This window comes from Syngnathus typhle, linkage group LG2 (assembly GCF_033458585.1).
Source record: "Syngnathus typhle isolate RoL2023-S1 ecotype Sweden linkage group LG2, RoL_Styp_1.0, whole genome shotgun sequence".
NCBI classification, from domain to species: Eukaryota; Metazoa; Chordata; class Actinopteri; order Syngnathiformes; family Syngnathidae; genus Syngnathus; species Syngnathus typhle.
This window is the reverse complement of record NC_083739.1, coordinates 21,974,370-21,990,252: the sequence shown is the minus strand read 5'-3', so window position 1 is coordinate 21,990,252 and position 15,883 is coordinate 21,974,370. Positions and strand designations below refer to the sequence as shown.

Here is a 15,883-nt window from a genome sequence, read left to right as displayed (position 1 = left end):
TTATAAATAAATGATTTTTTTTTTTTTTACACAACCACATAATTTCCAAACATTTTATACTGTGGCTGAGGTGGACACATAACCTTCTCGAGAATGTGAAACTTGTCAGTGTAACCAAGGTTGTAAACACCGCACTGATCCTCTCAGGAGGAAATGTAACATCATGCCCAACGCATCCGCACATATGAACACAAACGCATACACACTGTAGGTAGTGTACTGTGTTTTTGCTGATTTGACAAATACAAATTATATGTGCCCGTTGTGTTCACTGGACACTGTTGAGAAAAGAATTGCAATGTTTGCATAATTTAAAATGACTTTCATATTTTGATTTTTTTGCTATGACAAACTTTTGTCAGTTAACCTCATGAAAATAAATCAGTTATTGTTGGTAGTAAATGTTCCACTGATTCTTCTTTTGCGATTTTACAATAACCAGAGCTAAAAGACAGACGTAATGGAACGATTTATGGATACAAATAAGACACTAAATTAGGGCTGTGTTGTGCCATTGTTGTGTTCATTGTTCAATCAGTCGTCATAATGAATGATATTATAAATACGTACATAGAATTTCAAGCAGCATCTTAAAGAAATTTAAAACATGGAATGACGTCTGACACAAGCCCAGCTTGTTGAAACAGTAATTATATGGTCACATTTAAGTGTGCACTACATAGCGTATTTTAGAATCTGCTCTGTTTGGATTGCAGCATGTTTTGTCATTGGAACGTTACAGAGTACTGGAATAAAATATTGTCCCCAAAGGAAGTTCCTCAGGAACGACAAGGCAACTAAATCCTACAACTCGAGAGAGAGAATACTGGAATGTTAAGAGGATTTCCAGGTTGACCTGGAGCAAATACTGTACTAATAATCATTGGCAAAATGTTAGAAACAACAGACAAACACACAGTGCTGTTAACATTTTTTGTTTGTTTTTTAAAGAAAAATATTTCACTATTAAAAGATAAGGCACATGAATTCAGCTTGTGGATCTTGTCACACTTTCAGTCAGTCTTGTTTAAGGACACATCCTACTGATGCTATCGTGTCGGTGTACTGTGCTCTTCCAACGCCATTTAAAAACTGCTAAATAAATATTTCTGCTTATAAATGCTCGGGTAATATTTCCTGAGAAAATAAAAACGTCTTAATGTATGGGGTGGTTTGGCACTGTATTATGAGGTGAAGGAACTTCATTTAGTCAGGCCGTAGCCCTGTCTAATGGAAAGTACGGTTTTGCCACCACCTTCTGGCATTTATCGGCAATGGGGGGCATTTAATAATGAATGTTCACCATTTGTGGCAGGCCACAAATAACCAGTTATAAGCAGTTGCCAGATGATACCAATTAATAGTAGGTGTACCCTATCAGCCCATTGATTTCATCTACAAAACGCCTGGCAAAACAAAACATGTCCGGGCTAACCATTTGAAGGTTCCGCAGTGAGCTACTATTATGTTACACTATTTAGCCATATTTCACAGCCGGAAGCTTCTAAGCTAAAGGAATGGTTCAAGCGACCATTTTCTCCTTTTAAAACTCCTATGGCTTAATTGACTAAGCTCCCGAATAGCGTAGGTGTAAAAGATTACATGCATTCTTGGTGAGCATGATCCATGAGGATGGCGGTGTAACTGGGAACGCATTAAGAGTGGTGGAGAACAACCGATTTAGGACTGCAGAATTTAAAGGTCTTATTTTAGGAAAGCCTACAATCGTATCGAAGCCATGTTTTGTTTGATTTTATTAATTCATAAAGCTTGGGAATTGGATGTATTGTATTGAAACCTGCATAGCAGAATAGACGCATTTCAGAAATGTTCACGAGTGAGAAAAGATCCATTCCTTTCGTCGCCTTTCACTTTGCCAACACCTCGCCACAATGGTCCTTGGTTTACACCCGCCTTTTAAACGCTGTATTTAAAGACAGAAATATTTGTTTCAGGTTTGAGGAATCATATTGAATGTGCGAAATGACTATTTGCATCAACTTCTCACTGTGTTTTGCCTGTTTTGACCCGAATTGCGCAGCTATATCTGTTTGGCAAAGGCTTGGTCGGTAGATCAACTTCCATGTCTGTTTTGCGAACGCCACATAAGTCAGGCTCATAGGAGTTTAACGGTTCTGCCATCCGTTTCCCAACCTGGCGGGTTCACTCAAGAGTCGCCCTCGTCTGTCCGCCAATGTCTTTTGCCGCGGCGGGAGAAGAAGGTAGTGCGTGGCGCTGGCCTGTCTGCCGTCCTTCAAAATGGGAACGATGCAAGGAGTGAGCTGAGCCACCGAAGGCGCCCTCTCGCTCAGCAGCGACTTGCTCACATATTTCGGGTTAGCAGCAAAACTCTGTGTAGCCGGCATCACGCCGTTGATGTAAATCGGGAGGCTTTTGGGACTCGGGGAACGTGGTGGGCACGGGGGCACCAGTGGGACTCTTGGAGGGATTTTGGGTGGCTTATCCTCGCCAGCCGCAGTCTTAAGGTAGGTTTTTGGAGGGATTGGGATACGAGGAGGAATTTGGGGCTTCTCAGAAGGGATGGCTGAGGAGGTGAAGCAGTTGAGTTTATGGTCTGCATGTCTACTCCACAATGTATCCTGCTGGTTGTCTGCCAGGGAAACTGAAGCGCCGAGCTCGACCTCTCTGCTTGTTGATTTGTCCTCTCTGCCAGGCCAGGAGAAGGCCAAGGCGGAGTTCCCAGGCTGTGACGCTGTTCCCTGATAGGCGGCATTAACTTGACCTCTGCTCCCGCACACCATTTTAGGGCAGCTTTTGGGCAAAAGTGGGCGTCGCTCGCTGGTGAAGAATTCCACCTCATTATCCGCCGCCTCGTCGGACATGAGCTCCTCAGGGTCAGGTAACGGCGGCAATGGTTTGGCTTCTCTCTGCGGGCCCCAACACACTGTCCATCTGTGGGCAGAACAATGAGGCACCACCTGGTCTCCTTCATGTGGTCCAAGTGTCTTTTCCAATGGGAGGCAGTAGGAATCAGAATAGGATGGAAACTTTGGTAGGACGAGGTTTGCTGTGAAAGCACAAATTAAATAACAGTTGAAAATATGTCTTGAACTTGCACAATTTGTGAGACTGCAATTATTTTTATAGTGGTAAACTTCCGAACGGAGCTCAGCTTGTTTGCTCCAATGCGAAAGTGATGTAGGACAAGACGATTAAAAGTGTGTCATTGTCCAAATAATGCCGGACCTATCTGTACAAGGTCTTGCTATCACAGCTTCCTCCTTAGAAGGAAATGGCTCTCGGAGCAAGAAAGATGACAAAGAACACGTAATCCCTCAGTCAAGCTTGGTGATTGGTCAGGAAGGGGCAAAACACGCAGGGGGGAGCAGGTGCCGAGGAGGTCCAAACAGGAAAGGGAGCGCAAACGCGTAGAAAACAACCGCTTAACCCGTCACCTTTGTCGTCAAACATCAGCCACAACACCCTGATTAACGCAGAGAATGGCCACTATCTTAACAGAGCTTCCCATAACTTTCCTTATGGAAACATCCGACGTGGCCCAGACGGCAGGAGCAGCTGGTGACCTGGCAGGAAGAGGGTGGGGGTGGGGGCTGATAGGGTCCCCTCTGTGAGACCGCTCAGTCCACGCAAAGCCTGCTGAGCAACTACATGACTTTCTAACGCTACAGCTTGGCTTCGCAATCATCTCGCCTATGGAAGAATAACAATGTCTCCATCTGAAGAATGAGCTATCATAATATTAGTTCAGCCTTATGTATAGCACATAAAACACCATATTTGTTTTCATCTTAAACTCAAGCCATAACAGACACCGCAAGCCTAACAATCAGACTTTTCAATTAGTCAAAATCGACATACGTACATACAGTACATAGATACATAGTATGTCTGTTACTACTATTAGAATTACAGCACAGACGATGTAGATTTTATGAGGCCTATGCCGGTTCCAATTTCTGGAAGAATAAAATTTCAATAATAATTTAATCTGGTGATTAATCGAAAAGATAAGTATGAAATGTTTTGGTCTCAACGCAAAAAAAAAGGCAGATTCTTGCCGATTTTAAAAGAGCTAATATCGGCCAATTAAATGGACAACCAATGGATTATGAAATTAGTAGATATTTATTTTGATAATAGATGAATTTTTTAGATACCTGGATTAATTTTAATTTTCTGCGTCATCAGATTTTCACCATGAGAGCAGTAAATATTCTCAGATTTCTGTAGTTCTCCATGAAAGCAGATTTATTGAGTTCAAAATGCTTTTACTTTGGAAAACAGTGATCAACATTTTTGCCTATTTCCTGATGTGGATTCATTTGAATTAATTTAATTTGTGTATTTTCTGCACTGTTGATTTGAAAAAAAATTCCTGATTTCAATATAGGGATGGTAATTAAGATTTGATCCTATTCAATTAATCAATAGATTAATTGACAGATTACACATTTTTGTATTAGCCATTGCTCTTGCTCTTTCTAAAGGCATTATGTTATTAAATGTGTTTGTATTATTTGAAAGTGTTGAAATATAAAGACTTTTTAGTGCCACAAATGTTATTAAAACAGGCCTAGGGTGTTTTTAAATATAAATAAATCATATTTCGATATCGCGGATTTCACTTACTGCAACGTTTTTAGAGTTACAAACGTCGTGGAATGGATTAACCTCATGTCTCAAGGCGTCACTGTATTATAATTTATTCATCATACCCGGGGACAGGCAATTGCTATGAAAGAAATAGTACACACTAAAGGTTGCACATTTGGAAGACTTCCACCTTGGTATCTAAATCTATTCTTTTAAGAGGTCAAATTAGCATTTTGGCAATGACAACCTTTATATAAGAGAATAATCGAGTTTTAAACAAAGATGTATTCATTCAAAATATTCATGTGCCTAGACATAATATTCGACGAATATAAAGGAGACTTACGGTTGCAATCTTGGACCATTTGCTGCTCGGTCAGGTTGTGTTCCACATGGCCGCTCGGCAGGCCCAAGCACACTCTGCAAAGCAAGCGTGGGTTGAGAAGTCGACACAGAATTGCGCACGTGTCAATCATTTGTGCACGTAACCCGTTCTGAGTGAGTTATTACATGTAGCAGAGAGAGGATGACGAAATGTGATGTCGTCCGGATTTCAACCAACCGAGGTTATAATAGTTCACGAAAACTAACAAAATAACAAATTATTATTGAGAACAAATTGTTAACTAAATAAAAGGTTTTAGAATGTTTTAAAAAGAATTAAACCTGAAACTACAATGTTACATTTATAAAACTATAATTATAGGAAAAATGTCATTTGTTTTCATCTTTGTTGATGAACAGTATTTGTGTGTTTCAAGGTTCATTTTTAATGTCATGTGAGTAAAATACGAATACTAAAACTAATAAAGTAAACTAAAATGAAGCATTTTCCAAAAGTAAAATAAAACTACATTTAAATAAAACAACCTAGAACTGTATTTAAGAAAATAAGTCTGAATGAATTAAAAACTAACTATAATAAATAATTCCAAACTATTATGGCCCTGCAATCAACTTGTTTGCTGCGTATCCATGTACCTGCTGAAGTCATGTCCCCAGTTGTTCTCACTCATGTTGTGTCGGCAAGGCTTGTCTCAGAAAACATTCGGGTCTTTCCATTTAACTCATGATCGCTGCATCGCAACCAGTGCTGTTGAATAGAAACAGAAACAGAGTTATTCCCTAAGTCCAGATAGGACATCTTTCGATTTCAATTACTGCACTTGTGTGAGTTAGATCAGATCACTTGCTCAAATGATTGTCCTTGTGTTTCCGTAAACAAACAAGACACATCGAATAAAAGGTAACTCAATAAACGGCAATTACCCTACTGCTTGCAGGAGTACTGTGATGAACTACACAATCCACGAACGTCATCTTATTTGAATAATAAAAATAAAAACATCCAACTATTGCCATTTGTATTGAAAATGTGCGCCCCCTTGTGTCGTCACCCACCGGAGAAGAGATTTAAGAAGCAATGATGGGTGTGGGGGAACGATGGGAAATCTAGTTAGCAAAAACGTCTAAAGGTTAAGTACAGATGTAATTTCACAAGAAAATGAGGAGGAACAAGTAAAGGAAGGGTTATCTTTAAACACACATTGATTTGAATGACTTGTTATTTTTTTGGAGGGTCCAATTTGAGATTAACCTCTTATGTAACGTGTACTACGACAAGATTTGTGAATCGGCTGCAGAGATGAACAACAAATACATTATACGTAGTAAATACATCATTATCAGACCACCAGAGTGAATCGGATGATTTCAGCTGCACATCAATGATCTCTCGCAGAAGGTATTTGGGAAACGCTGAGCGAGTCACAACAAAAACAAATCATCTTACTGCCATCTGGCTGCGGACAACTGCAAAAGGAGCGGGTCAGATGTGGGAGGACGAGCGGCAACGCTCGCCGCCCTCCTTCCTCTGTGTGGCCGGCCGGCCGGCCGGCCATGAGAGCGCGCAGTATCCGCCCTCACAACAGTGGCTGATTGTGTAGCATTCCTGTGATGCTCCACGATAAGCTTCAACGCGGTACATCCGAACAACGCGTGCTCACATTCCCGTCAAAATCCTTTTCCTGACTTCTACAGTACTGTATGTTTTAATTAGTGCTGTTTTTGTATGGGAGAAAAAGGCAGGAAATGTGCAGTCGTTGCTCTCATGTACTGTATGTACGCTAATAGACTAACATCAAGTTAGTATTCACAGGGCGTATTCAAAAGAGTGACATTGGACAATAAAATATGAACACCACGTCATCCAAGCCCATAAAACGGAATGACTAATTGGGTGCAGACAGGAAAATGAAGCAACACAAAGTACTGCGCAAAGCAACACGAATGAATTATTATGTTTATTCATACCCATTCATTCTGTAATGGAATTGAAAATTCATCCAGTACAGTATTAGTGATAGACAAACTGCCATTTAGTGTCGCCAAACAACGATTAATTAAAAAACGAAAAAAAATTCGACGACGGAAAAGTTGAAACCTAATCTGATATTGACCTCTGCTTTACCAATTGGTGGAATTAATCAGTAGAATACTCCATTTTAAATTATTACTCAATATTTCTATGACACATTTAATTATTTCATTTTTCAGTCACATGACCGATCTGCACGGTTGCTTGCTGCATCGTGAGCCTACTGTCACTGAGGGCAAACATTTGATAATGTACTGAATTGGGATTTACACTGCAATTATCAACCCTAATTAATCCTACAACTGGTTTGGCGGGTTAGACCATCCAGAGCATGCATAACAAACGCACCTAATTGGATTTTGTTTCATCCTTTCAAAAACAAAACCACAACAAGTCGCGTCAAATTTGCTCAGTGAGCCTCGGAGATGGAGGAATTGTACGGCCAGTTGGCTCAGCATGCATGAATGGAGCCACTCTCAGCTATAAATGGGCCTTTGTGACACTTTGGAGTGCGGTGAAGCAGGCCTGAGAATGCAAGTGAACTCTCCCATGAGGTGAGGACAGAAGATACACCATGGAGACCAGCGGATATAGCCAAGCTATGAACAGAGGGACAACCCCAAAGGGGAACAGCTTATTCTACTGATAGATGATGAAAAGAGGGACAAAGTGAAAGGGGAACAGCTTATTCTACTGATGGAAGAGTCTTCCTCCTCCCACACCCCATGAGTATGACAGCCATGTATAAAGTTATTCTTGGCACACATCCTGATGGGTTACTTGTTACTAGACCAACCTTGACTTAACAAACAAAACATGCAGTACACCTGTTTGACATATTGGTGAAACATTATCAATTATTTGGCATTGTCTTCATGCTTTATTCTTTAAACACTGATTTGACAAAAAAGCAGATTCATTAATAAGACCCGACAAACTAAACACACATCAGTATGGTCTCTGCGAAGCAAGTTAATGGAGTATATAATGGCCTCCTTTCAAATAGCTGACTTTCTTCAAATAAGCACATCGTACCCTCTGGAGTCGAGTCAATAAACGCAAGGCCGTGTACCAGGAAAGAGCCTACACAAGCACAGGGAGAAAATGTGAAGTCCACAATGAAAGAAACGTCGGTGTGAGCAGACAGCCAATTTGCTGTATGTGGAAAAAATATCCATGAAATTCTTTACCCTCAACTAACCCTGTTACGTTTCGAGTCAATTTGATCTGAGCACTGAGGTGGTTAAAAAGCTGCTCGGTAGTAAGGCCCCAGGGGTGGATGAAATCTCCCTCGAGTTCCTAAAGGCTCTGGATGTTGTGGGGCTGTACTGTGGATCAGTGGACCAGCTCTATACACACATTTTGTAGACTTGGGGAAGGCGTTAGACTGTGGAGGTCTTTTGAGGGTGCTTTGAGAGTACGGGATACCGAACCGCTGAATAGGCCAACTGATGTCAGAGTTTGGTCCACATTTCCAGCAGTAAGTCGGATTCATTTCCAGTGAAAGTTGAACTCCGCCAAGGCACTGACGTCACTGATTCTGTTCATAACCTTTACGGACAGAAATTGTAGGCTCATTGAGCGGGTTCAGTATCGCATCTCTGCTTAGCAGATGATGTGGTACTGTGGGCTTCTTCAAGCCGTGATGTCCAACTCTCACTGGAGCGGTTTGCAGCCGAGTGTGACATCCCCGGGTCAGGGATGAGATCCTGTCCCAAGTGAAGTATATTGGGGTCTTGTTCACAAGTGAGGACAGGATGGAGTGGGAGCGCTTCCTACCCTTATGGTCACAAGAGTTCGAAATGAGTTTCCCCCGCAAGTCGAGCAATCTAAATATGTAAATATGTCCAGTGATGCAATGTTAGACCAAATGAATACTTGAACATTTGATTTTTCTCACTGCCCACCGGTTATTTCGTCACAAAAAGCTTTATTGTGACTCAAAGTGAAAAGCACTAGGCCATGAATACGAAACAAGCTAAAGAAAACCAGTTGGTATACAACAGTAACTGAGTGTGCATTTTTTTTTCTGCATTCTTACTCCGTTGAGCAAAGTACTTAATAACACGTTTGTAACCTCAAAACGTCATGAGTACGGCACATTTGTGTATGAACAACATTTTCCGGCCATAAATATACAAAAATCTAATGGAAAAACAGCAAGTATTGTGTTCCCGTGTCGCGTAATGATTTATTCTTAATGGTGGGAAATAACTGAGTACAAATCATTCAAAGTACAAATTAAATGAGAGCACATTCTCACGCTAATAACACACAAATTAGACGTAATGGACCACCAGCAGCGAGGAGAGAAAACACGTTTGAATTGACGGTAAATTTACTTAAGGAAGTTTAATTGAAGAAAAATGAAGTTTGCCTCTTTCCATTTGAATGGCGATTGTTCAGCGGTCTACTCAAAATGAATAAATTCAGATTCTTACGAACGGCCGTGGGTACTCACCGACTGTCATTCAGTCTCTACTCCATCTCTCGTTCGTATCCACAACGCAGCCATGTGCATTATCGTCCGTCAACAACAGTGCGAGGTGCGCTCACAGTGGCTCAGTGACGTCAGCACGTCTCTTTATAAATGCGCTCGTGTTCTCAAAACTCCACCCAGCATCTTCTTAAAGGAGAAACGCTCCTTTAAAAGTTCAACCAAAAAAGCATCAATTTAGGAGCTTTTTTTTTTTTTTTTTTTACATTGACGTCACACACATCCGGCGTGCAAAAACTCTGATTGCACCACTAGTAAATACTTCTGTCATTTGACCAAGGACGAGTCATTGCTGAAACAGGCTAAATGGCTTGACTCGATTGCATCAGTTGGATACGCAGGTACATTCTGCCTTTAATTGTTCCAACCAAACGTTGCTGGCATGGCTTGATGAGTAATAAATTATAGTTTTGTACGTTTTTTTTGCAGAGATCTTCAAAGTGCGGTACTCGTACCACTAAGTCCAATTCTTGAGTTATCTTTAACTTACGTATATTAGTATTTTTGTCTTTGACCTTTTTTTGAACTGTTATATGAGATGCGTATGAATTGAATCATCGTGTCAGTACAGCTCTTTTTTATTTCTCTACGTTAAAATGTTAGTCTTCATATTGTGCGTATATTGAGATGGTGGCTTTCCATAGTTATAAAAAAAACAAAAAAAAACATTAAGGATAAAACTCCTGTCTTGTTTTTGATGAACACGCCATCCACACTACTGTATTTTAATTTTGGTGATGATTGTGGTACTTGAAGAGATAATAATTTTTCGGTAATATTTGGTATATAAAGTTTGAAAAACACTGATTTACTGCAGTTTTGACACCAGTATTGCTTTAGCATAGTTTTTTGATAACCAAGAGCCTGTTCCAAATTCTGGTTACATTACCGCTATATGAATCACCATCATTTAATCAAGGATCCCCTACGTTTTAACCAGATGAATCTGAATCTTCCATTTTAATTTTGTTTATTTTGGGTGGTTGGGTGTGTAGTAAAGATTTAAATGCATTTAAGTCTTTTTTAGGTTCAGACTAATTGATATAGATGGGGCACAATCCATATAATGTCCACTACATACCATTGTGACTAACCTGGACAATCGGGGATTAAATCCAGTTGGTGACTCACACCAGGCCTTACACATGTATCAATTCCCTGGCAATGGACAAATGGAGACCCCTGTTCTTGTTTTTGAGGTGCTACTCTTTTTAGTGAACCACAAACAACATTGTGCTTTTGTGGACCGTGCTGTGATCTGTAACTGTGAGAGTGTGTGCGTATTCAAAAGGCTCTTGCCAATAAGCACCCAAATTTATTGAGTCCACACATGCATTTCTGTAACAGTTTGCACAAAAAAAACCCAACAACACCAGTTTGTACAAATTAGAAATATATTATGATATTACTGTAATACAGTATACAGTATTTATGTACATTACGGCTTGGCAACTGGATCTCACTTTATACTCAAAACGATACTTTTTTTGCGACAGCCCATGTGATGACAACATGGCATTTTTTTATTGGCTGTTACATCTGGAACGTTGCAACGCTATTCAACTGCGATTCAAATTTCAAATTGGACCACAACTAATTGGCAACAGACTGCCACTCGTGAAAATGAATTGTAGATCCCCAAACACTGTGCAACAGTTCAGTGGCAAGGTTAGTAGTGATCGTTGTGTAACGGTTGACAGGAAATTGCCCTCCACGATGCAGTTAAGCAATTTTTAAGTGACCTGGGTGAAAATTTTATGTGTGTGCCTTGAGACACTGCAAATACAAGACGTGACTTTTAGTGAAGTTGTTCTATGTTTCAATCCTTATAAAGGAAAAGAGGAATAACTCCTGGGTGGAAAAATACCCATCCTGTTGTTTGATCATATGCGTACGTGACTGATGTACAAACTTCTGACACAGAAATCGATCCTCCTACGCCATCAAACAAACACTCCCTGTTTTTCAGTTCAGCTCTGTTTACCTTGAGAAACGTCAACATACCTTTCCGTGAATCAGTCCACTTTACTCATCTACCGAGCTATCAAGGCCGAGCCAGTGGGATGGCTGACTGTATTATGACAAATGTAAGGGGCACTACAATTGTGCAGTAAATGGAAATAAAAATAATGGGATTGGTTGTAAAATATTTCAAATGTGTTAAAAAAAAAAAACGAGTCCCTCTTTTAGCTATCAATGTCATTCCCGTGGTAATATATTTTAAATTCACCAGCTGTGTGAATTGACCAGTAGATTTCCTGTTTCAATTGATAGTGAATCAGTCCTCTTCATTGGCTGTTCACATTTTGATATAATGACAATGTAACGACACCAAACAATTAACAGTAATTCCAATTGGATATTCTCAGGGGTTGGTGGAGGTGAGCATGTCATGTGTCATCAGCGATTTTCAACAGAGATGCAGAACAATAGGAACAGTCACAGAAAGGCAGTAGAGGACTTTGAAAATGGATTGGTTGTTTAATGGATCAAACAGAACTTGTGTATTTTGCCATTCAGTAGCTAACTACTTTTGGCTGTCTAATCAAGAGATATGAAATCACTGCAAACAGGTTTTGATCATTTATCTGCTATTGAAATTTTTTGCTGCCATATTCTCCCAACTCTCCTCATTGATCATTTCTTTCTTTTTCCCTCCCAACACAAAAAGTTTTCTCTGATTTAAAGAAAACGTTTTCTTTATTTGTACACTTTTAAAAGGGTCGCCACACATTGACCCGGAACATAGGAATAATATACATGATCTTGAAACAATTAGCGTGTCTTTTTAAAAACTCACAATTTCCTTCTCACATGGCTTTCAGTGCCACTAACATCCATGTTTTTGGACAGTGGGAAAAAAGCAGCACTAAACTCAAGAAAGCACAGAGAAAACATGTAAACTCTTCACAAAAAGGTCCCAACAGGCACAGATTCAAATGTGAAACGTTCTTCCAGAGAGAGCTGAACACTGGGCCACTGAACTCCAGATCAAATAAATCAATAAAAAAAAAAAAGATACCAGATGACTCAGTGAACAGCTGCACCCATCCATTTTGATCATCCTTTCCACTGATCCTGTGGCAATAAAACCATCACATACTATATATCAAGGAGTGGTTTTTACACACACGTATGCTGTGTGTGTGTAAACTTATCAAATGAACATTATTGCTGCAATCACTTGTTATCCTGGTCCAGTACTCCGTTTACTCAAAGAATACTCAGCATTAGTTTCACATCCTGTTCCACACATCCATATCCTAACACTTTGAGATTCCCATGGAATGTAAAGTGCGTTGCAAATAAAATGTATCATTATTATTAAACATAAAATGAATTACTCATAGAGTATTTAAAAACAACCACATACCGTAACTTTTGCTTAATCAGTTTAGCTTAATGCTAACCAACAAGCAATGCCAAACACTATTGATGGGTGAATGAATAGCGTTGATGTTGCAGTGTTGCAACCCTTCAGGCAGATCCCGCATTGATTTGTTCACTAATGGTGTGGTTCTTATCGTGCCTGACTCCCATATAGCAAGGGTTCAATTCCCATGCACTCAGTGGTCAAACGAGGGACAGTGGTTGTCTATCCAAACAGTAAAGGTGTGACTGACTTCCGACCAGTCCAGGGTGTTGTCCGCCAATTTTGAATGAGCTCTGATAGACTCAAACTCCCTGTCACAGTGAACAGGATACGCTGTATAGAAAATAGATGGATGAATGGAAACAGTAGAGTCATAAAATCTCACTTTGATTAATCTTTCATGACTATAGTGTCACAGACATCTGTTCTGTTCTGTGACTGGGCAGCCAGAGGTTTGGGGTGTGGCTTAAGCAGGAAAAGCTCCTTTTGGTCATTCATCAGTATTAAACATGAAATTGAAATAAAGGGGAAAACAGTGTGCCTTAAATGTAAATGTGTAAATGTCGCACTGTAAAAGCCACATCAAAGTGATTGAACATCATTCCTCTGTGGGCGCATGTTGTGACCCAGGATGTTCAGAGCTGTGGAGGTAGTTCTCAGGGCGGGCCCATCTCCCACTGGTGGAGGTCAAGTCATTTCCTGCTCTGAGAGCCCCTGTGTCCCTCACAGCTGTCAGTTCAGTCAGAAAGCCAACTCCCACATTTGGTGAGCTTTCTTAGATAGGAGGCATTGCTATGAAGGAGGAACTGTTCAAAACTATGCCAAACAAGGACTTCTTTTCATGAACTGTAATTCCAGGTTTGCAGTTGCTGAGAGTCTTTTGGCATTGGTGAGTGGGAATGTTTGCAGGTGTAGATTTGTGGGATGTTTGGTATGATATGTTATCTATGATAGATAACCAGCATATTAGCACCACATTTTGACAGCAGGAACTTTCCTCCAGAACTAGGAGCTTTATGAGGAACTTGTGTATTAGTACCATGGGAGGTGTAAATTTAATTACAGGGTGCTTAATTGAGCAGTTTTCAAGGGACACAAAACACTCCTTAAGAAATTGCATATGAGTTATCATTTGGACAGATGTGAAGCGTTTAACAGCTTCGGTTTTACAGTTTTTGCAAGCACGTGACGGCTCATTGACACTGGAACATTGTTGCAAGATGATGCTTAGCAAGATGTTATTCAATCCCTGAAATAGGATATTTTCTTGACAAGCCACGTATGGGACAGACCACTGATGAAAACAGCAAACTTCCACCTGGAGAGTCACAAACTTCTGCTTGAACCCTTGGAACAACATGAAGTCAGTACCGGGAGAGCTTTACAACTCTCCAAAGCATCCGCTGAATTGAGCTTTAGTTGATGTTGAGTTACAGTGCAGCCGTCCGGATAGACTTTCCTTGAGTTTGTGTTTGGTGTTTTCATCAGTGGTGTTGGTAGCAGGCCGTCTGCTGAGGATCTTGTTTTTAGAAATTTTCTGTGGGCAGCGTAAATTGTAATTGAGTGTATGTGACAGACGTACAAGTTTGGTGCCGAATTGCAATCTGTGACAGACTTGGCAATTTTATTACCCCAATGTAAACTAGCGACAAATAGCCATTCACGCATATAGACAAATTAGATCCTCCAATAAAAGTCGATAATACACTGTAGATCTTTTTAGTACTGCCAGACAAAAGAACAAATTGGTCTTGTTCAGACTTCAGAGGTTGCACTGTATCTGTCTTCCATCTCAAGGTGGATGAAGGAAATGTTTGTGTTAACATTCGTGCTTCATGGTAAATGCATCTGTGCTCAGTTGATATGCTGACACGGTGTCACGGGGAATTCCCTTATAGAAGAACCAGCTGTGTACAAACATGTAATAGTAATTACAGCCAGACTGCTGTTTTCAATCGACCCGTTATGCTTGAATTCCTTGCTGTTCATCTCAACGTGCCTAAATTTGTATAAGAAGCGCAAATAGTTTTCTTTTCCAATGTTGAGTCTTTTAAGGCTTCATAAGATATACGTGTGTTATTTGCAAAAGTGAAGCTGAAGAAAACACACACATTTATTTTATGTGTTAGTGTGTTTATGGAATTGATGAATAATGTGAATGGCCAGGCTACAAAATGGTGAAACTAGGTGCGGCATCATCCAACACTTGAGAAACCCTCAAGTTCTGTATGCTCCTTCCCACCCACAACTTCCGTCACATTGACATGGAACAATAATGATTTCATTCAAACTGCACAGCCTTTTTCTTCATCATATATGAACTTCATTTTGCCCCATTTTGTTGCCCCTTACGACAGAACGTGATTTGAAAACCCTGCCACCTTTTTTAATGCGGGGATTAAAATGCTTTTTTTCTTTTTGTGATCGACACTGGCAAGTAGGAAGAAGCAGGAAATAATAAAACTCCTCGGATATCTGAGTGGGCTTTGCAACATGACCTTTGACCTCAAAGCGTGAGGGGGGATACAGCTCAGTTATCAAATAATCAACCGCCACATGGAGGAGGACGAGGAGGAGGACTAGCCGAGGATTGATGGTCCCTTTGAACGCTGGCTTCAAGGAAAAAAAAAATGTCAAACAATCCTAATTTTCCAGAGCATGAATAACTTTTAGTATGGCGCAGTACAATTGTTCAGCATTGTACATTGTGACCACTGTAACATGAACAAAGATGTGTTTTGTCTGGGAAAAAACCCCCAAGATAAATAGTCATAAATAACATTATTATATATGTAAAAAAAAAATGTTTGGCAGTCTGGGGAAAAAAGAGCGCATTCCAAAAATGCAACTTTATTCTTGTAATACAACTTGAACTACTTGTATTCTGGAAAATATGTCATTATTATCTTAAAAGCAAAGTGTATTCTTAAAATAGCTTACCTTTTGTTCTCCAAAACAGGATGTCATTACTATGTTCCTTACCCCCCCCCCCCCTAAAACCCCCCCAAATTATTCACGATGTGAGTTTTTTTTTTTAAAAAAAAGACACATCAAAATCATA

At 40.1% G+C, this 15,883-nt stretch overlaps 1 protein-coding gene across 1 annotated transcript; it reads right to left on the bottom strand.

Moving 5' to 3' along the window:
- Positions 1 to 35: 35 nt before the first annotated feature.
- Positions 36 to 9,525, bottom strand: LOC133150157 (ERBB receptor feedback inhibitor 1). Its single transcript, XM_061272502.1, has 4 exons — positions 9,414 to 9,525; positions 5,557 to 5,668; positions 4,922 to 4,995; positions 36 to 3,028 (listed from the first exon to the last, which is right to left on the bottom strand). The coding sequence occupies exons 2-4, from the start codon at positions 5,589 to 5,591 to the stop codon at positions 2,127 to 2,129; spliced, it is 1,011 nt and encodes a 336-aa protein (XP_061128486.1). The 5' UTR covers positions 5,592 to 5,668; positions 9,414 to 9,525; the 3' UTR covers positions 36 to 2,126.
- Positions 9,526 to 15,883: the final 6,358 nt, after the last annotated feature.

Excerpts from the sequence above, each read along its gene's own strand:
- LOC133150157 (XM_061272502.1), bottom strand. The coding sequence starts at position 5,591 with ATGAGTGAGAACAACTGGGGACATGACTTCAGCAG. Across the intron at positions 4,996-5,556 it reads TGGGGACATGACTTCAGCAG|AGTGTGCTTGGGCCTGCCGA; the intron begins GTACATGGATAC and ends CTTGCTTTGCAG. Across the intron at positions 3,029-4,921 it reads AATGGTCCAAGATTGCAACC|CAAACCTCGTCCTACCAAAG; the intron begins GTAAGTCTCCTT and ends GTGCTTTCACAG.